The sequence below is a fragment of the Macrobrachium rosenbergii genome, chromosome 55 (assembly GCF_040412425.1).
Source record: "Macrobrachium rosenbergii isolate ZJJX-2024 chromosome 55, ASM4041242v1, whole genome shotgun sequence".
Classification (NCBI taxonomy): Eukaryota; Metazoa; Arthropoda; class Malacostraca; order Decapoda; family Palaemonidae; genus Macrobrachium; species Macrobrachium rosenbergii.
In genome coordinates, this window is record NC_089795.1 from 67,449,148 (window position 1) to 67,470,248 (window position 21,101).

At 39.3% G+C, this 21,101-nt stretch overlaps 1 protein-coding gene across 1 annotated transcript in view; it reads left to right on the top strand.

Annotated features, from left to right (window-relative positions):
• Nucleotides 1-6,157: 6,157 nt before the first annotated feature.
• The window catches only part of SCAP (SREBP cleavage activating protein), a 100,161-nt gene continuing 85,217 nt past the window's right edge, over nucleotides 6,158-21,101 (top strand). The window contains 3 exon segments of the mRNA XM_067098833.1: nucleotides 6,158-6,271; nucleotides 14,570-14,735; nucleotides 18,324-18,498. Of these exon segments, the coding sequence (XP_066954934.1) occupies nucleotides 14,587-14,735; nucleotides 18,324-18,498 (324 nt within the window). The 5' untranslated portion in view covers nucleotides 6,158-6,271; nucleotides 14,570-14,586.

Genomic DNA, 21,101 nt, shown 5'->3' on the forward strand with positions numbered 1-21,101 from the left:
AAGAAATTTCATATTCAGTAAGCAGCCAAGAAACATCAGTTGGAGTATATTTAGATACAGGTACAATCCCTAACACAGCTTTGAAAGGAATGCTGTTCATCTTTCTGTAAGAATGTTTGCCCTAGCATATGACTGGGAAACTGTTTATATTAATGTTCTGTTTTATGTCACACAGTGTGGGTTTGCTCTGAATTTGGATTGTTCCAATGAGGTTTCTCCTTGAATTGCTAAATAAACAAATAGAGTATTATGAGACTAAATCAAATTTAAGTGAATGTCTTAAAATCCAGAGCAAATCAATACTGAATTGAAATTTAAATAGAAAATATCATCACTAAAGTTGAAGTATATTGTCAAGGTAGTCATATAGGGAAATGTTCGGAAAATGTAAAATGTAAGTGTGGTTACAAAGCCAATCAACTAATAAGAAAATTGCCTATCAGTGGAAAAATTGATAACGCAGATATGAGAGTTTGGAAGCAAAATTAAATGCATAATGTACAGGCAACAGTAATGTTATACAAAGATAAGATGTAGAAGATCCAATGCACGTAGATGTAGAATTGCGATGGGATTGATTCCTTGACAAGAAGTTTGACAACAACAAAAATTACTCCGCTGACGGCTCTGTAGGTGACGTTACAGATCCAATTAACAGATGTAGAATTATGATGTTTGATTCCCTTGACAAGAATGACAACAACAAAAATTACACCCTTGAATAAAAAGAAGCCTCGCAAATTGTAGCAGAGATCGAAACCTTACCAAAGTCCCAATAGTGTAGAAATAGTGTGAAGCTATGTTGCATGGATCTGCCTCAACAAAATGTATCAAATATGATTCAAACCACCATACTGTATTGAAAGAATGTCTAATTTATACTTGCAATACAATATTGATAACAAAAGAACAGGCATGACCTTGAAGGAATTAAATTAGAAATTAAAGTACTAGGTTCAAGTTCTCCTTCCAAGAAACATATGTTAAAAAATTTGAAAAAATCAGTAATAGCAACATTGAACAAGTAAGAAATAAATGTTAAGAGAGCAGCTTAACAAGAGAGACGTCAAAAGATGTTATAATTTGAAATGCATGTTTAGCTCTCAGTACCTTTCTGTTTAGAAAACCTAATACACAAAGAAAATGATGTCAAGGAAAATAAATGAAAACAATCTTGAAGCATGTAAGAAAGGATCACTTGACCAGAGGTAGAAGTAATAAATTCAACCCCATTTGTGAAGTCCACTAAACAAATAATATAGGTGGTAGAAATGTTTGCAACTGAGATTTTGCATAACAAATATATGCCTCCTGATCAGTGCATATTCACAACTTTAATTGGGGATGATGAAGTGAGATTTAACAATACAGTATAGTACTTAACAACATCATCACCATCGTTACTTATTCCATTATAAGTTTAGATGTGTAGTGATTTCTCTCCACCAATGCCTTTTGCCCTGTTGACCTGAATTCCCATCTGGCCAAGGTCTTCTGTGTCTTTCACCGTAACATTAAGGACTCTCTTATTAGGTTTGTCCTGCTTTTATATCTTATACTGACTTTTCCTCATCTTTTCTCACTGTATGCCCAAATCACCTTAGTCTTTGATTTCAGTCTATTTTTCAGTCATGGATATTGCATGTTTCATCAACTTTTTCATTTGTAATATGTTTTATCCAGACTACTCTGTTCCTACAATCTCAGCAATAGTTCCTCCCTTCAAAATACCACCAGGGTCTCCAGGGTCTGACTAGGTATAGGTACAAGCATTGTACATGTAGAGTTTGTCTTAATCATAATAGGATGGGCTTTATTTACCAATGTTCCCACAGTTGCCTTCCAATTTGGCCAGAATATTCTTTGTACAGTATCTTCACTAATATATTGTCATTTCACCACTGGTTTCACAATGCAATGTGTTATTCTAGCTTCTAAGACCTTTTTTTACACTGTAATATGGTAATATTTTTTCCTTGTTTAAATGTTAACTTTTCTAATACATTTCAAACATCAAAAAAATCATTTAACAGTTTTGTAAAACCTGTAGTTCTTGTGACACCAAGCTTGGCATTTGATGCACATATTGCATTCACCTCCATACCTCACAGCATCCACACAGCCACTTTCTAGCTGAACTTTCTTCCTTACTTCATCTACAGCACATAAGATTAGTTGTGCTTCCATCAATTTTCAGTCCTCTACTTCATTCTACTGTTCTTTTAAACTTTGTTTTGCTGGTAACACTAGATCATCTGCTTACTTTAGCTTTTCTGCTCTTGATTTCTACCATCCTTTGTACTGTACTGTCCTTTTTAATTTTATTATAATAAACAAGATAGGGCCCAATGTTTTCCTTGAAGGATGCAATTATTTGTCTTGAATACAGATGAGCCTGCCATTGTTTTCATTTTAGATCTTGTATTATAAGGAGAAAATCATCATTTGATCACAGTGTCACTCTGGTACCCTTTGCCTTTTTAATGCCAATCTGATTGTTTTTCTTAGTAGCTACTCTGTCATTTTAAATATCTTCTGAAAATCCTTACAAAGATTACATAGCTTGCCCAATATTTGTGATTTATATTTTGTCAGTGGTAGAGAAACTGTGAACAGTTGCAAAATTGAAATATAAAAAGGAAAATTAGACGAAGGAGAGCGAAAATGATCAAAAAATACTACATGGTAGTTTACAGATCATAGTTCCTTCATACAAATATTAAAGTATCTGAAGGTGAAAGTTACATCATTAATAAATCAGTATTTTCAAAATTAGTATTCCTTCATGCAAATCCTTGTCAGAATTTATGACAAGTTTTTATCAAAATTATGATTGTAAATAGGTTTAGTTTTTGCACAACTAAATTTTATATCATTGTAAGCATTCTATGGGCAGTTTTTAACAAAAAGTTGAATTGGGAAATGAATATCCTTTCATAAGGTAATATTAGTTTGGGAACTATATTAGATAACATATACTGGAGCCCTAGTTTAACTATATATATATATATATATATATATATATTATATATATATATATATATATATATATATAATGTGTGGCTGTATTTATGTTTGTTTTTTATTCTGATTCCTACGCCCTCATGTCTATCTTGCATGGCTATCTATTGAAAAAGGAGTGAGTCAGAAAATGTTTGAATAGCAGATTGGGTTACAAGAAGAACCTTTACTGGTACATTTGCAGCCGCCATGATCAACAATAACAAAAGTTTAAACATATAAGAGGTTTAAACTGGTTAATTTTATTTAGAATTCATGCTGTGGGAGATTTAAAACCAGACCACATAAGACAATCCTGGGGAGATAAAGTATGGATGCAATAAATATAATAAAAAATAATTGAGGAATTATCACACGAAAACACTGAAAATAGAGGTAAAGGAAAAATGGCTTAGAAACAAAACGCCTTGGGAGGTGAAAGACAACTGAGAAACTAATTAACGGAACGAAGTGGCACAAGCCAGTAATTATGAGTTCTGACTATATGAATAAGTGGTAATATTTGTGCAGAAATGAAGAGACAGGTACCAGACATTTCTTCTGTACACGAGAACAAAGCAATTAAATGATTGACCTTAGGGACCAACATATATTTGCGTGATTTACTTCCCGGCAGTCAAAGGTAGAGAGATGGCACCAAGTGTTAATCTTGACTAGATTAACCCAGTCTTCATGGAACCTAATTAGACTCGGTTATGGGACCACTAAATATGTTTTAAAAAGTACTTAATGCATGATAGTAAACACAAAAAAATCTAGATTTTTATATATGTAGACTATGGTGATAGGTAAAATCAACTAGAGTTGAAAACTGGAGAAAAAGGAAAATGCCAGTTTATGATGTAAATGAACAAGTAACAATTGTTGTAGTCATCATCTCTAAATGATATGAGTTAAATACGCAAGTCATTATAATCAGTTATAATATTGCAATACTCTGTACCTAGCTCTTGAGGCGCACAGCACCCATGACAGTGGCATCACGAGACACGGAAAGAGATTACTCGTGCCAGTGGTTGTTTTAAAGCGCCTTTGCCTAGGGGCTACGAGATAACGGAGGGGACAATGGTGTTCAAACGTTTCATCGACGATAATGGAAACTGAACCAATGCGCACCATTCAATAACCATCCACAAGCTATGATCATTAAAGGGAACGGGAAAAATGATATAGAGTTGGGTGAACAGAAACAGTTCGAAACTAAATGGATATGAAACAGTGTAGGCTATATTAATGGGACCACAAAGAAACCTAAAAAAGTTTTATTCTAAAACAGTCGGGAAAACTCAGAAGTACAAATAGATAACAGAGTGGGGAAAAAATTACTGATATTTGATGAACATCTAAATATGACATCAAATACCAATCGCAGTACGATAAACGAAATTATCTAAAAATCTTACCCTTCTTAAGTAAATAATCATGGATAAATAAAGCACAACAGATGTAATCACTAGACCACGTTACGGTCATGATGGTCTGGCAAAATATTAGCTGAAGAAGTTGCAAGGCTAGATTAAATAAAGCAGCCAAATTAATAACAAATAAATACATCAGGATAAGGCCATGGCCCTTCTGCGCTTCACTAAATACTCTCTCTCTCTTTCTCATACACAAAAAAAAATGATTACTTTGAAAATGACTTTCATATCGGACAAAGGGTAAATGGTTTGTACAGTGAGATATACATTATCAGACCACTTGAGTTTGGCACTGTCGAGAAGAATTCACGTTCCTATATATATATATATATATATACACACACACACACACACATATATATATATATATATATATATATATATATATATATATATATATATATATATATAGATAGATATACATATACACACACACAGTATATAATGTGTATGTAAATATACAAAAAGTAGTAGAGTGAATAAAACACAATTATCTAAATTTGACTAAGAATTTAATCATTGCAAGGTACAGAAACACCATGAATCTAAAATAAAATTATGAGGTGCAAATGGAGTGAAAGTTTTACATGCATACTTTACTGACTCTAAATACCATCTCAGATCTTTATCAAAGGTGTCAATAGGAGCCAAAAGTCATCCACAAATGTGTCACCAACCTCACTCCTTACTCATTCGATTCCTACGAAACCTCCAAGTCTGAAATTCTAAGTGCTAGCTAGATGGTTGCTATATGCTGGCTTTGTGTCACATCGAGACATTTCCCAAGGATGTCTAATACTAAGCGGGTAAGTCATACCCATGGCCTTTGCACGGATTCTATATTACGCAATAGATACCGGTTTATATATTATTAAAAAATCGTAACCTCGTGGATCAAGTGATTTAAATAATGTTTGTCGAAATTCTACTAGGTGTGGTTTAAGAACTATTGCAGGTAGTACCAGAACAATAGCTCACTGAGGATATGACAAATCGTCATATATTTTAATGGCTATATACTAAACACATAGCATAATGGTGAAGTAGCAATTCTGTAATGCAAAAGAAAAAAACAACATTTGAAAAAAAAAGCTTATATAGAAAACAGGCAGTACAACAAACAAATAACAGGTTTTGCCAATCCAAAATAAAGAGCATTCTAAGACATCCGTGCCTTAAGTAAAGGAAACAAGAAAACTATAAGCCATAATTGACATACAGCAAGCAGCCCGTCTGATGGACCAGGAGGAAGGTGGACAAGGCTTTCCAAAAAATTAATTTGATATCTGAAAAAATGAAAACGCGAAGAGGAAAAAAGTTTCCGAGATTCAAATTATGCACTGATTGAATGTCCTTGTGATAAGCTGACTATCTCACAAGGAACATCTAAATTGTCACTGTATCTTAATTATACGAGCTTACTGTGAAATGCAGGACTGCGTGTTGGCATAAGCCAACACTATTCTTGAATTACACATAGTGTATTTAAAAGAAAGAGAGTTTTATGTTTTAACGACTAAATTTTTGGTAGAGTATTGTGTGTCTGCTACCACTCTGCTTAACACAGAATAAGAAATATCAAAAGCACTAAGATTCTTTTGCATTTTCTTTCTTTTTTGCCATATTTACGAAAAATAGAAATAAAATTAGTGTTTAAAGAGACGTTTTTCGAACGGTCAATACGCTCTCCGAGCGTCAACTTTATTTTCTGCGCCACTACGCAGGTAAACAATGCTCGTCTGCAGTTGTGAATGTATATCAACATTGATATTGCACTGTCCGAATAGTGTTCGAAAACATCAGTATCTTCTGGCCGTCAAGACATTGCTGTAAGTTGTGAATAAGGACAGAAATGACCAGACCTGTACATAATTTCAAAATAGTGGAAGCTAAATGAAGCTAACGATTCTAATGTAGGTATTGGTGCAGATCGAGAACCCTAAATCCCAGGGTAGTCAGTTAAGGTAGCCTAAATATCCCTCCCAAGGGTAAATGGGGTAGTCTACTTTAATCCACCATTACAAGAATTATGTTGCCACCTGCACTATTCATTTTGATACTGCATACATCTCGTCGTCAAATTGCCGGGGGCGGCAAGTTTGTAACTAAAGCCTAGCATAGGGCCGGGCCTCATTTAGGCTAGGTCAGATAGCCCGTCAGGCCCTACAAGAATGCCAAGTGAGGTATGATTACGATGGAGTATGTTTAGAGGAGAATTGGAATTGCAGATGTGAAGTTAATAGCCTATCCTAGTCGAAGAGGGATGGTTGGGGTGTAGCCCGAGTGCCTACCTATGATATAATGAGATAGCCTAGCCCAGGCTAGTCAGCAATATGGGGCAAAACTGAAGACTGTTACCATGGTCTGGTTCCAGCCAGTCGCCGACTTGGGTATATACAGCCTTTTTAATGTTTTTGTTTATGTTTATGTCTTGTTTATGTTTATGTCTTGTTTATGTTAGGCCTAGGCTATTTACCATCCTCTGTTTATGTGTTTAGGCAATGTTCATCCCAAGGGGTTGGTATTAAACATGGTGTCCATTTTGCAAGTAAATTGGTTGTCACTGAACCTAGAAGGACCCAATAATTATTGTCTTCAGTTTTACCCATTATAGCCTAGTCACTGCAATATAATGAGTGGGTAAATAGCCTTGTTTATGATGATATTTGGGTAGTTTTGAGAACGATGGGAGCGGGCTCTAATGCAACATCCAAGTGGCAGTTAGCCTATGTTTCCAATGTTCAGTGTTATTTTGGGGGATCTATGGGGGGGGTAAAGCCTCCCTGGCCAGGTTAGGACATAGCACCGCAAGTCAGGTTAGGAAGATAAGGCCTGGTTAGGTCAGGACATGGCATTATAGGAAATGTTATGTTTTTTCGGCAGCGGAACCTGTACTTGTCGTTCTTGACTAGCTCCTAATATTCTTTGGCTAACATGCCCCTCCCCCTTTGAAGTCCAGCACTGATAGAGTGCTTTTGGGGATTCTTTAGGAAGACTCTGGCACAAAAAAGTATTGGGAAATGAGGTAGATTTTCTACGCTTGCATGTCTGACCATACTGCTAATGTTAGTTCATAGGAGTTCGGGTCGTTTCTGCTGTAAGTCATTTAGGCCGTAAACATGTTTACATGCAAAATGGGCACTGTGTATAGTACCACCCCCTTGGGGATGTACATAAAACATGAGATAATGATGATATCCACCATAAACACAACGTCTTACATTGTTTTGGATGTTACGACTGAAATGACCAGGACTGGTTCAGAGCACTCAGACAAAGACTGGACCACAATTAATCAATTTCAATATTAATCTTTTTTGGAAGAATGTTGCTGATTGGGTATGCAGGCAAATGACCTAAGCTTCGTCTACAGAAACAGTGGAGCAAACACAGCTGCTATAAGTTTTTGGTTTTTCAGCTGGGCTCTGTAAGTAACAAAATGTAGCAAAAAGCATTTATTACACATGGTTGATGTAGGCCATCTATAGGAATTGCAGATCCTTGTTTATACTGCTGTTTCTGTATCAGCCTTTAAAATGAAGATTGATTATATATGATGATCATTTTTCTGTTTCTTCTTAATACAACAATTGTTTTGCTGGTCTAGGGTACAAGTTGGAATGCACTCTACCTCACTGTTGTAGAAATAGACTCAAGACTGTTCAGACACACACATCTGACTTGGATTCCAACTCTGTCAGCACGAAATCATCTTAACAACAAGAGCCCAACCTGACCAACCCTTATTAAGTATGAACAAGTGTACCTAGCATTGGTTGCCATCCTTGTACCGTAGTAGATGGGCCTTAGCAAAGGTTCTCCGTCCCCATTCTTGTAGTTGGCCCATAATCTAACAAAAGGGTCTCCACTCCACATTCTGTAGAATGTGACCCATCATGAACAATGAAAACTACTCTTACCAGAAGGTATCATGTGAAAAACTAATTAGTTTTCTTACCTTATTCAGTCATTGAAATCAAAACACATCTGATTCTAATATCTGCTTTATAATAGTACAGCATGTATCCTGCATTGCATACACTACATGTTCACAGTAATCACTATGCAAGCCATTTTTTATAGATATGTGGAGATTCATTTTCAGTTATATAAAAAATAACACATGCTCTGACTGAGGGTCATTATTGTGCTAGATTCTTCGCCACAAAATGGAAATATTTAGTTATGGCACCAGAGTACAGCTTATCATTGTGGCAAAAGTCAAAATTTACATTTGTTGGTAGAGATTGAATTTGCCTGTCAGTAATTGTATGCATGTGATTTCTTTTTTAAAGTCTACACTTATCCTCTTGAATCAATGAGCCACCAAATATGGATGGAAAGTACTAAGGACTGTTCTATAGCTGCCATTCACACCTATGACAGACTTGGAAAAATTTTTTGTTACAGTAAGTTTAACGAAATCTCCAACTGTGTTTGATTAGGTATGACTAATTTTTTACATTTTAGGACACGCTGAACGAGTTATTTTTTATATAATTTTCTTCGTAGCAGAATACAAACCTTCATATTTTAGTTGGGATGGGATAACTCTGCTGAAAGTTGGTCCAGTCATTGTCACTAGATGACAAGTTAGTTGACTTGACATTCGAGGGATGGGGTAGTGGGTGCCCACTCACTTGATGAGTAGGAAACTTCTTTGCTTTGCAGGCATACTGAGTATCATGCATCGTGGCTCTTGTTCAAGATTTTCATTTATTATTTCTTGTTTGAATGATTAATAGCTCTGGCTTGTATGTGGATTGTGCTTATTGTGGCTCCAGATAGAATGATGGTGCTTGAGAATTCATTCCCTAGAAAGAATGAGCAGTGAAGATGAGAACAAGTTTGTACTTGGTTTGTGTTGCCTGTAACACTGCTAAATCCTTTGAGCTGTTTCCTCCCAGACTGTCCCAGCTCTCTCCCTGACCTTTCAGCTCATTCTTCTCTGTCCATTCTTCCCAGTCCAAGAGAGGATACTTGTGTGAAGGGTCACAAAGCAAGCAGCATGTCTTGCCCTCTAGTGATGAGCTGAGTGTGTGTGTGTGCTGGGCTCTTCAGGAAAGACTCCAACACATGCCTGTGGTATGCCACCTCCTACCTCTACTTTGTCAGCTGCTCATTTGTTTGAAGTACCTGCAGAAAAAAGTTAAGTATACCTCAGTTTAACCAGACCACTGACCTGATTAACAGCCTCCTAGGCCTGGCCCGAAGGATTAGATTTATTTTACGTGGCTAAGAACCAACTGGTTACCTAGCAACGGGACCTACAGCTTATTGTGGAATCCGAACCACATTATGACGAGAAATGAATTTCTATCACCAGAAATAAATTCCCCTAATTCTTCATTGGCTGGTCGGGGAGTCGAACGCTGGACCAACAGCATGCTAGCGAAGAGCTCTACCCACCCAGCCAATGAAGAACTTAGTACCTGCAAAAGATTGGCCTTCTCTCAGTACCTGGAAAGCCAACTTTTGCGTCATTCCTGGACCACTTAGCTACAGCAAAGAGTTCCTCTGTTGCTGCTGCTGATATTTCCAGCCCCACTAAGAACCTCAGCTCCATTGAGCCTCCTGCAGAAATTGCCCTAACTATAGAAGGTACCCTTTGTTATTAAAAACAGGTCATATTCCTTCATTGCCTCAATCAGTTCTGCTATGGTTGAGAAGAGTAATGCCTCTTGGATGGAGTAAAGTGGGGAAGCTCATCTCCTTCCCTTCGTCGTTGAGCTCTTACTCCATATCTTCTTTCCCATCTTATTCTCTTAGGAAGAAGAGGAGGAGGACTTAGAAGTCCTTTTATGAGTGGTCCTGTTCCAGTGTCAAAAGTAAGCCCATCCTCTCATCAAGGGCCGGCAGTGGTGTTTGCTCACCAAAGGGTGGAATGTTTGCAGTAGGTAGGGATGATACAGGAGTTCCTGAGCTTGCTAGGGACCTTGAGTCTTCCTGCTTCTTAGTAAAGGGAACTGCCCCAAATTCTCTTCTGTATATCAGCAAATGTTAAAAATTTGGTACATCCCTCTTGTTTGGCTTGTGTGCTAGCAAATGGAGTTTCAAGCCTGACAGGTCAATTCTGTAAGGGGTGCATTAAGAGGTCTTCCTTGCAGTGGGAGTGACATATTAGGAAGAAGGATAGGAACCATTTGCTTCATCCTTGGGTGGGTTGGGGAAATACTTCCCTGGTGACACTGCCGAATCCTTCTAGTTCTTTTCTTCCATCCCTTCCTATACCTATCCCCTCACCTTCTGTCTGTATTGTGTACCTCTCCCCCAGCTAATGTGTGCTTCCTCATTGGTCCAGGGAGGTATTTAGGATAATGCTGGTTCCTGTCATATGATTCCTCAGATGACAAGTCAGGTACCTGGGTCAGTGTCTTCCCTAGCAGGATCCCGACTTGTGTGCCCTACTCACAACCGCTTACCCCTACTGATACTTCTGCTGCTGTTCCAGGAATGTTGTCGTCAATCAAGTATCAGCTCAGGATGTGGACTTTCTTTCACAGCAATCCTCAGTCACTTAGCCTCAGCTAAGAAAGAGGATTCTCCTGTTCCTTCTGCTGTTTCTTAGTCTGCTAAGGAAGCTGACCCTCTCAAAGTGGTAGTACTTCCTGTGGGAGATGTTCTAGTAACTTCCATGGCTTAAGCAACGATGAAACCTCCTGCTTTGACTGGTCTTTTGGCACCTGAGGTGAACAGGACATAAGCTTCAGATCTGGGCTGGGGAGCTCTTCTAGGGGATCAAGAGGTTTCTGGGACCTCGTCCTCAGAGACTTCCCTTCACATCAATGTAAAAGAGCTGAAGGCTGTTCATCTAGGCCTCCTACATTTCTTTTCGTTGATCCGCAACAAGACAGTGGTTGTTCATGCGGACAACACCACGGCACTGTTGTATATCAAGAAATGGGGTCACTCGTTCCTTCTCCCTCTGCCAAACTGCAAAGGACCTTCTTTGGGCACACCAGAATCAAGTGACGCTGGTCACTCGCTTCATCCGGGGAAAATTAAATGTCCTGGTGAACGAGCTGATCCGTCACAAGCAGGTCCTTCCTACCGAATGGACCCTGGACCACAGGATTTGTGTCCTTTGGATTGTGGGGCAAACCCCCCCATAGACTTGTTTGCCACCTCAAGAAACAATCGTCTTCCTCACTTCTGCTCTCCAGCCCCGGATCCCCTGGCTTGGGCAACAGACGCCATGCTTCTAGATTGGTCAGGTCTGGACCTTTGTGCCTTCCCTCCCTTCAGCTTGGTCAGGGAAGTATTCAAGAAATTCGTGTCTCACTGCAACGTCTCAGTGACACTCGTGGCACCGTTCTGGCCCACGAAGGAATGGTTCCCGGACCTTCTTCATCTTCTGGTAGACTTCCCAAGGCTGCTTCCCTAAAGACTGTGGCTACTCAGACAGCTACACTTAAGGAGGTATCACCAAGGTTTATCCACTCTTGCTCTGACAGGCTTCAGACTGTCAGGAAACTCGTCAGAGCGAAAGATTTTTCAAGAGCAGCTGCGGAAGCTATTGCAATGTGCAGATGACAGTCTACTTGCAACATCTACCAGTCAGATTGGACAGTGTTCTGTCGATGGTGCCTCAGACATCACATTTCGTGTTCCGAGACGTCTTTAGCTCAGAATGCTGATTTTCTCCTTTACCTGAAGACTTCTAAGAGTCTATCCTCACCCACCATTGAAAGGATACTGAGTGATGCTTTCCTCAGTTTTCATGCACAAAGGTTTGGCTCTTTCATCTAATCAGAATCTTAATGATCTTAAGTCATTTGATACGTCCAAGTAGGAGAAGTCTGACTTAATGTCTTGGAACTTGGATGTAGTCCTTAAGTGGCTTTCGGGCCCTCCTTTCGAGCCTGTTTGTTTCGCCTCTCTCTCAAGAACCTTTTGCGGAAGACCCTCTTTCTAGTAGCCCTGGCTACAGCTAAACGCGTAAGTGAGCTACATGTGATTGACAAGAGGATTGGCTTCTCCTAAGGGGATGCAGTTTGCTCTTTCATCTTGGGTTTCTTGGCTAAGAATGAGGATCCTTCTAAGCCCTGGCCTCACTCATTCCATATCAAGAATTTAATGGATATTCTGGGCCCAGACGAAGAGGAGTGGGTTCTTTGCCCAGTCAGATCACTGAGGTACTATCTGCATAGGACCAAGAAAATCAGAGGACCTTCTTGTAACCTCTGGTGTTCTATCAAGAATCCTTCTCGCCCACTTTCTAAGAATGCCTTATCGTTCTTTATTAGAGACCTGATCTCCGAAGCACATTCCCGGAATCAGGAAGACACTTTTCCGTTGATCAAAGTCAAAACTCATGAAGTCAGAGCAGTAGCCACCTCTCTCGCCTTCAGACATAATTTATCCCTCTCATCTATTCTTCAGTCGACCTTTTGGAGGTGCAAGTCGATCTTCGTGTCTCATTATTTAAAAGAAGTGGAAACAGTATTTGAAAACTGCAGTACCCTCAGACCTTTGGCAGTGGCTGGCATGGTATGGGGGAAGAAGCATTGGAGAGATCCTGTCTCTCTTCTGTCTCTTTGCCTTGTTATAAGGATGTTGAGTTTTTGGGGAGACTGGGGGTACTTTGTACCTGGAGTGCCCACCAGTTTGTTGGATGGGTAGTGGTTTTATGTTGTGTCAGGGTTGGTGACAGGGGTTCTCTGGTTTCTTGTTCTGGTACTGCACCCAGGGCAAGGGCAACTTTTTTCCTGCAGTACGTCTTGTCAGCAATCAGGCATATCCTCCGTTGCAAGACTCCCACTGATGTAGAGGCGACTTTCGGCTCACTGCTGCACCACTACAGGTTAAGATGAGCACCAACCAGAGGCAGCATTCATCTGCTGTAGCTCTCTTACCAGGTAAGGAAGCAACAAGCTTTGTTTCAGTGTTAGCCACCTTTTTGTAGTTCAAGTTTTTACCACACCTAATGTGTTGAATTAGAGAAGTTCATTCATCCCACCCCCCTTGCAATGTGGGATTCAGCTAAGTAATTACTTGGTAAATTACTTATGTAAAAATGACATTTTTATAATGAAACTAAGTTTTATATATACTTACCAAGTAATTACTGATTCAGAGCTGTCCCTCCCTCCCCTCTGTTTCTTTTGTTCATGGACTTTGCGGCAATAAAAAGAATGACACCGCAGGCTTCTGTCACTTCCTTGCTCCCGTCGCAGTGGGTGGGGCCTGTCACACCCACTTTGCAACCGACGTGCTACTGCGAATTTTGAATTTAGAATGTTGTGTGAGCATAATCGTTAGCTAAGTAATTACTTGGTAAGTATATATATATATAAAACTTAATTTTATTATAAAAATGTAATTTTTTAAAACAAAAATAATAATACTGTATAAAAATCACATGTCAATTGAAAAAACTTGAGTGCAGTGGGATTCAGTTGAGATCCAGGCATAAGGATATGAAATGGTTGGGAATGGATAACTTGGCAGTTGTGGGCTGAAATTGTGGGCTTGTGGGTGAAAGTCATTTTGATCACAAGATTGAGTGGTTAGATGGCATTTCTAGAATCAATGCCAGATACTTCCAGGTAAAAATTTTTTTGTGTTGGTGGCAACGGTTTGGGTTCTACCTAAATATTGACCCCATACAGTGCTACTTAAACATGGAAATGCAAACATACATACACCCACCTTCAGTCAGAACAGTGGTTTTCATTCAACTTTTGCTGAAAATACTAAGATGAGTGAGTTCTTTGTCATCATTTTGTTTCACTTTCTGCTAAGATGAGTGAGTTCTTTGTCATCATTTTGTTTCACTTTCTTATCTTTTATCCTCTTCCAAGAGCAGTTATGATAAAGTATTTAGTTGAATCCCCAGTTAGTAGCCAGTTTGCATTAACTTTTTTCCAAGTTGCAAAGACTTCATTGTCTCATCCACTAAGTAATTTTATGTAGAATTTGAGATTGGTCCACTTTTATAGGAGTGTTCTGTTTTAAATTATTTCAACATTAATTTTCATTTGCTCTTCAGTTTAGGAGTCATTATATACTAAATTGCTAGTGGTCTTAGAAATGGTGCATTAAATATTTTCCCTATGTATACTCTGTACGTATAGTCATTTAAAAGTCTTGTAACTACATTTTATAACATATTCTTTTATTTGCAGTATGAAGATAATTTGAGATGGCTGAGGGAGGTGAAGGTACTGGTGGAGGACCAGGATGCACTATCCCAGAAATGGTAGCCCAGTGCTACTATCGCTATGGCTTGTATGTTGCAACACATCCTAAAAAAGTGATATTATTAGCGGTAACCTCTTTTCTCTTTCTGTGGTAAGGGAATAACGTGGTTCATTTTAATGAAGCAAAATAATATTGTTCCTATGGGAGTACAAACCATTATCTTTTACGCCTGCTCTGGCCCTGACAGGATTCAGACTGTCAGGAGCCTCGTCAGAGGGAAAGGTTTTTCATGACAAGCTGCAGAGGCTATTGCTAGATGCAGGAGAGCTTCTTCTAGCAGGCTCTATCAGTCTAAGTGGACCATTTTCAAAGATGGTGCAAGAGCAATAGAATCTCTTCTTCTGATGGCTGTGAGCCTAATAGCAGATTTTTTACTCTTTTTGAGGACTTCCAGAAAGCTGTCGCCCTCTACAATCAAAGGATACTTCAAAGGATACTGGTCAGTGCTTGGCTCAGTATTTAAGCATAGAGGCTTGGACCTGTCCTTTAATCAGGACCTTAGCGACCTCATTAGATCTTTTGAAACCTCCAAGCATGAGAAGCCCGGTGCAGTGTCTTGGAGTTTAGACATGGTTTTGAAATGGCTTACTGGTTCTACCTTCGAACCACTCAGCTCAGTTTCGCTCAAGAACCTCATGAAAAAGACTTTTAGCAAACTGCGTGCTTTTGACAAAATAGTTGGGTTTTCTCAAGGGGACGCTATCTGCTCCCTTTCTCTTGGTTTCCTTGCCAAGAACGAGAATGTCTCCAATCCCTGGCCTTGCACGTTTGCCATTAAGAATTTAATGGACATTCTTGGAGCAGGGGTGGGGAAGAGATTGCTTTGCCCTGTGAAATCATTTAGATACTACCTCCATAGGACAGAGAAAATTAGAGGGCCCTCAAATAATCTCAGGTGTTTTGTGAGAAACCCATTTCGACCCCTGTCAAAGAATGCCCTTTTGTTCTTAAGGAGCCTCATTTTGGAAGCTCATTCTCAGGTACAGGATGATGTCTTTCCTTCCCTTAGAGTAAAGGCTCATGAGGTTCGAGCCGTCGCCACGTCTCTTGCCTTTCGCCATAATTTGTCTTCATCGTCTATCCTGCAATCAGCTTTTTGGAGGTCCAAGTCTATTTTCGCGTCACATTATCTCAAGGACGCTGAAACTGTTTTCGAAAACTGCAGCATGTTAGGACCAGGCATGGTGTTGGGAGAGGAAGCATAGGGGACTCTCTGTCCTCTACGACCCTCTCGCCTTGTTGTAAGATGTTGAGTTCAAGGTCTGGGGGCACATTGTACCTGGAGTACCCATCAGTTTTTAATGGTTGGGGTGGAGGTTTTTTATTCTAGTGTAGGTGATGGCGTTGTTTTTTTTTACTCTGGTCTCCACCCAGGGCAAGGGCACCCTTTTTTAATCTTTGTCAACCATCAGTGAACTACCATGGCTGCAAAATACCCACTGAAGTGGAGATGATCCTTGACCAGTAGGCTGCAAAATACCCACTGAAGTGGGGGTGATCCTTGACCATATTGCCACATCCTCCACAGGTTAAGATGAGCACCTCCCAGAGGCAGTACCAGTCTGCAGGAGCTCTCTTACCAGGTAAGGAACAACAAGCATTATTCTGATGCTAGCAACCTTTTCTATTTCATAGCCATTACTCTCTTAATGTTGTGGAGTAGAATATGTCCATGTTCCCTTCTCCATTCGATATGGAATCAGCTATGTAATTACTTGGTAAAATAAAGTTTTATATATCATACCAAGTAATTACATAACTGGAGCCCACCCACCTTCCCTCATATGGACATCGGGTAAAACGAATGGAAGCTCTTTGCTGAGTTGTACCTATCAGTCCCGAAAGTGGGCAGGACCTTGTCACTTCACGAATGACAGCAGTGCCACCGCAAAATTTGAATTCTTAGACTGCCATATAGAAAGCTAGTACCTATCTAATTACTTGATAAATATATATAAAACTTTATTATATCATGAAAATGTCATTTTTATGTAAGTAACTTACCAAGTAATTACATAGCTACAGTTTGTAACTCACGCGGCAGTTTTTTTTTTGTTAAAAATCGCGGTAGCACTTCAATTCTTTGGTGTAGGGGACAGTCCCTGCCCACTAACGGGAGCACTGGAAACGACTTGGCAGATAACCTCATTCTGTTTCTGCCGGCTCTCGAGTAAACATCGGGTGTTTGCAGCAGCTTTTTCATTGGTTTTCAGTTGAGTAACTGGATTTCGGTGAAGTATTATTGCTTATTTCGAGTAGCCTTCAAGCTTTGGTAGCTTTCAGGATCGTTTTCTAGTTTTTGTTATTATTATGTGTGATTCAAGTTCATCAAGTTTTCGCTGCTGTAGTGAAGGTTGCAAAACCAGATTGATCAAATCTTCATATGACTCATACAATTTGCAGTAAGTGTAGTGGGCAGTAATGTAGTAGGGAGAGAACTTGTGCTAAATGTAATAATTGACCCGAGCATCCGGCGCCTAATCCCAAGCACCCAGCACCAACTCTCAAGCACTCGGCACCAGATGAACATAAGTGGAAGGTACTTAAATCTCACCTAGACAAGTTAGAAAGGGATTGGAAGAAGAATGTGGCCTCTAGAGCCAAGAAACATGCTTCACTTAGCCTAGAATTTATACCTAAGCCTAGGTTAGAAGACAACCCTGCTTTTCCTTCTTCCCCCCTTCCCACTTTTTCTCCTGCTGCTAGCCCTGCTACTTTTAATCCACTTACTCCCGCACCTAGCTCCCTTGCTTCCGACCCTTGCCATTGCTGGTCTCAAGTCTAGGTTTGACAAGAAATTTAACCTAGTAGTGAATACAGTGAAATGGAGGAGGTGGCTCCTCTCCCCGCTAGTTCTCATAGATGAAGGTCACTGTTCTGCTCCCCTAAACCTAGGAGAAGACATACTGGAAGTCCAAGGAAGGCCAGTGGGGTTGGCCCACAGGTTGCTGCCCCCTCAGTCGAGCCTGTTGCGCATTCCCAGGTATTGGCAGACAGCCACTGGAAAGGTGTCTTGACAGGTGACAGTGTTGTGCAAGTGGAGGATGTGGCTATTCATCCCGGCTGCCGGTTCTCCTAGATGAAGGTCCCTGTCCTGCTCCCCTGAACCTGAGAAAAGACATACTGGAAGTCCAAGAGAGGCCAGTGGGGTTAGCCTACAGGTAGCTGCCCCCCCAGTCGAGCCTGTTGCGCGTTCCCAGGTATTGTCTTAGCTTGAAGAAGGGGAGTGGAGTATATTCATTACCCTCTCATCCTCATAATGCATCCTTTTGCCTCTGGATAGATATCTGGGGTTATCCGTTACTACATCATTTAACAAGGAAAAATTATCTTTTACCTTGTGACCTTTGTGCTTCCACATGCTAGTAGGAATGCCACCCATGGTTTTGCTGTCAAGACCCTTTGGGTAGCATGTGGATTGGACAAAATAGACAGTGATCAGTTTTCATCCCTCTGTGATGTTTGTGGAGATATGATTGCTACCTCAGAAAAGTTACAGTAAAGAAATGGGTTTGTGTGGAGAAGTCTTATTAAAAAGTGACATATAATTACCATGTACTGACCTGAAGTGATTAGGATTGAGTTTAGATGTGAAAAAAGTTTAGACTTATTTACAATTTATAATAATGGAAGGATTTGTCTATATATTTATCACTGATTACTTTTAATTTGAACTAGTGCACCCCTCTGGCACCTGCCCATTCTTCCTGGTTATCTTCCACAAGAATATGTCACATCCTTGAAAAACTACAGTGTTCCCCCACCTGCTCCAGAGGGAGGCATACGACTTGATCCGTCTCCTACCCCAACACCCTTATGGTACCAAGGGCCTCCTCGTGCTTATATACAGCAGGTAAGTGTGATTGAATTATGTAAGAAAATGCTTTTTCTTATGAGGAGCCCTTATGTTGCAGATGAAATATATAAATATTATCTAGGAAATTTTTATTGAAAATTAAAATCTCTCAGTTTTGCTCTTCTAGTATAACATGGCCAAATTCCACATGTGTTTTTTTAATTAATGAAGACTAAATTTTATTGCAAATCTTGACATTGTATAAGTGGCAGATATGACTTGAAAATCAAAGATGCTTGCCAGAAGATGCAAAGTGCATGTAAAGTATAATCCCCCTCGATGTGGGACCACCTTGACGTGTTGAGGGAGCTCATGAACCCTAAGAATTTGTTCCATGGTTTGAGTCCAACAGTCTCATTTATTATTATATATTTCTGTGGAATTAACTTTGTGGAATTTTCCACTTTTTGTAAAATTTACTGGACCTGATAAATAGGTAAAGATATCATAGTTGGGATTGGGTCTCTATCCAAAGCTAAATAGTGGGAATTGTGGTAGGACCATCAACTACCTGAGAATGTTCGGACCTGAGAGATATCAGATAGATAGCTAAAAAAATGGAACTGTTCTCTAGGGCTGGACCATGGATTCCAGGGGGTTTTGGTTCTGGGGATAGGACTCTCGGCATTCTATCTGGTTTGCCCATAATATGATTAGGATAGGGATGATTGTATTCTTGTAATACTCTCAGTCCTAGCAAGTGGGGTTTGGCTTACACTTGGGTCACTCTAATCTTGTGCTATCCCCTGTGGGGTAGGGTAGGGACGCAGACATTTGGGAGTTGGTTCTCACTTGTGCCATTGCTGGAAGAATAAGCTCCACAAAAGGCTGATGATATCCTTTTTAAGGTCTACAGGTTTACATTTTCTTTTTCTCCAATCTTGAGGACAAGTCATTATAGGGATTCGAGTACCCCTGAGCCCTTTGATGGTACCATTCTGGCACAGTTGACGACCGCTGCTCCAGTGCAGAACAAATCTGGCATGGAAATGGACAATTCTCTGAATAATCCAAATAATCAAAATCAGGGTGGTATTAAAACTTTAATATCATATAAAACACTCAAAATGACTAAATATCAACGTTACCCAACCTTAAATCACTTTGACTCCCTCATTGGTAGTGGAAGTTGGCCAAGGTTTCTGACCATGGAAACAGGATGACAACAAATTTCAGCTTTGAAGTTGGAAAACTACTTATTAAAAAAGATATCCAACAACAGAAATGTCATTCAGACAAATAAAAGAAAGGACATGGCTTATAGAAGCCACAACAAAAAACCAATCTGAAGACTATTTGTCCATGAAAAGTATTGATAATCTAAATTTAATTGTAGTGAATATTTCTAATTGAAAAATACCACTAATGGGTGAATTTTCCGTGAATAATGTATACACAGTGTATGTTCCATTGAGAAATCGGCGAATCAGTGAGTCTGTGAAACATGAGAACACAAATACTGTAGGTTTACTGTAGGCCAAAGTGTGTAAACTGTGTGCAAAATCATCACCCAAGGTCCAAAGAATGCATGTTTTTATGTACAATACAGAATTAAAAATCTTACAAGAAAGGACTGGAATGTCTGTAAAGGAAGCTAAATTGGAACTGAAAGTGAGAGGAATTCAAGATTCGTATAAGAAACATAATGTTCTTCAGTAACAAAAACCGGTAGTGAAACAAATGCTCACAGATGGAAGTAATGGAACACAGAAACAAAAAAATCCCAAGAAGAAAATGCCTTACAAACAAAAACTAAATTGGCAATAAATAAAGAAGAGGTACAAATGATATGGATAACATTTTATCAAATTCATATGAAGTATTAATGCAAATAGTACAAGAAGATACTACTACAAAAGTAGCAGGGGAAACTTGTGATGGACCAGAAATTAAAGATAAAAAGAGACCGTTGAACTATTAATAGAGAAACTGCGGTTAAACCCAAGACAAAGGATATGAAGAAAGAACAAAAACAAAAACAAGCTAAGAATATACCTTTATCTCCTAAAATAATAGTAAAACCCATGGAAGCAGATGTCCAAAATAGTGAAGAAGTTGAAGAGAACCCAACCATAGATTATGTCAAGGGAGAAGGGATTACTCCATCTCCAGCAAATGGTACAAGAACAAATGAAACATGAAATATACAAGGTAACACATTTGGATGTAACAGGTGTTTTGTTGAATTGTGCAGTAATAGCAAAAACATAATGAAAGATGGCTTAACAAACATCATAAGAAATTTTATGAAATAAAGCAAAAAAAGAAACCACAGATTTGAGTACCCATGAAGAGGATTTCATGTGCATTGACTACTTAGTATATTATAAAGAAAAACAAATGAATGTCGTGAGTAAATTATTATGAAAAATCCAAGTTGATAATACCAAAAAATAGAAAGTAAAACTCGACTGCTATGACATAATATTTTCAATAGCTGTAAGAGGGCCGGGGTTCAAATTCCGCTGCTCACTGATGGCTCGGATTGTGCCACTGCAAACATCCCAGCAGCCCATCACTGGCCACGTGTCATAGGCATTGGGACCTGTCCCCCACTGGCTGTCGGCCTAAGAAACAGATCAGCACCTGCCCTATGAGCC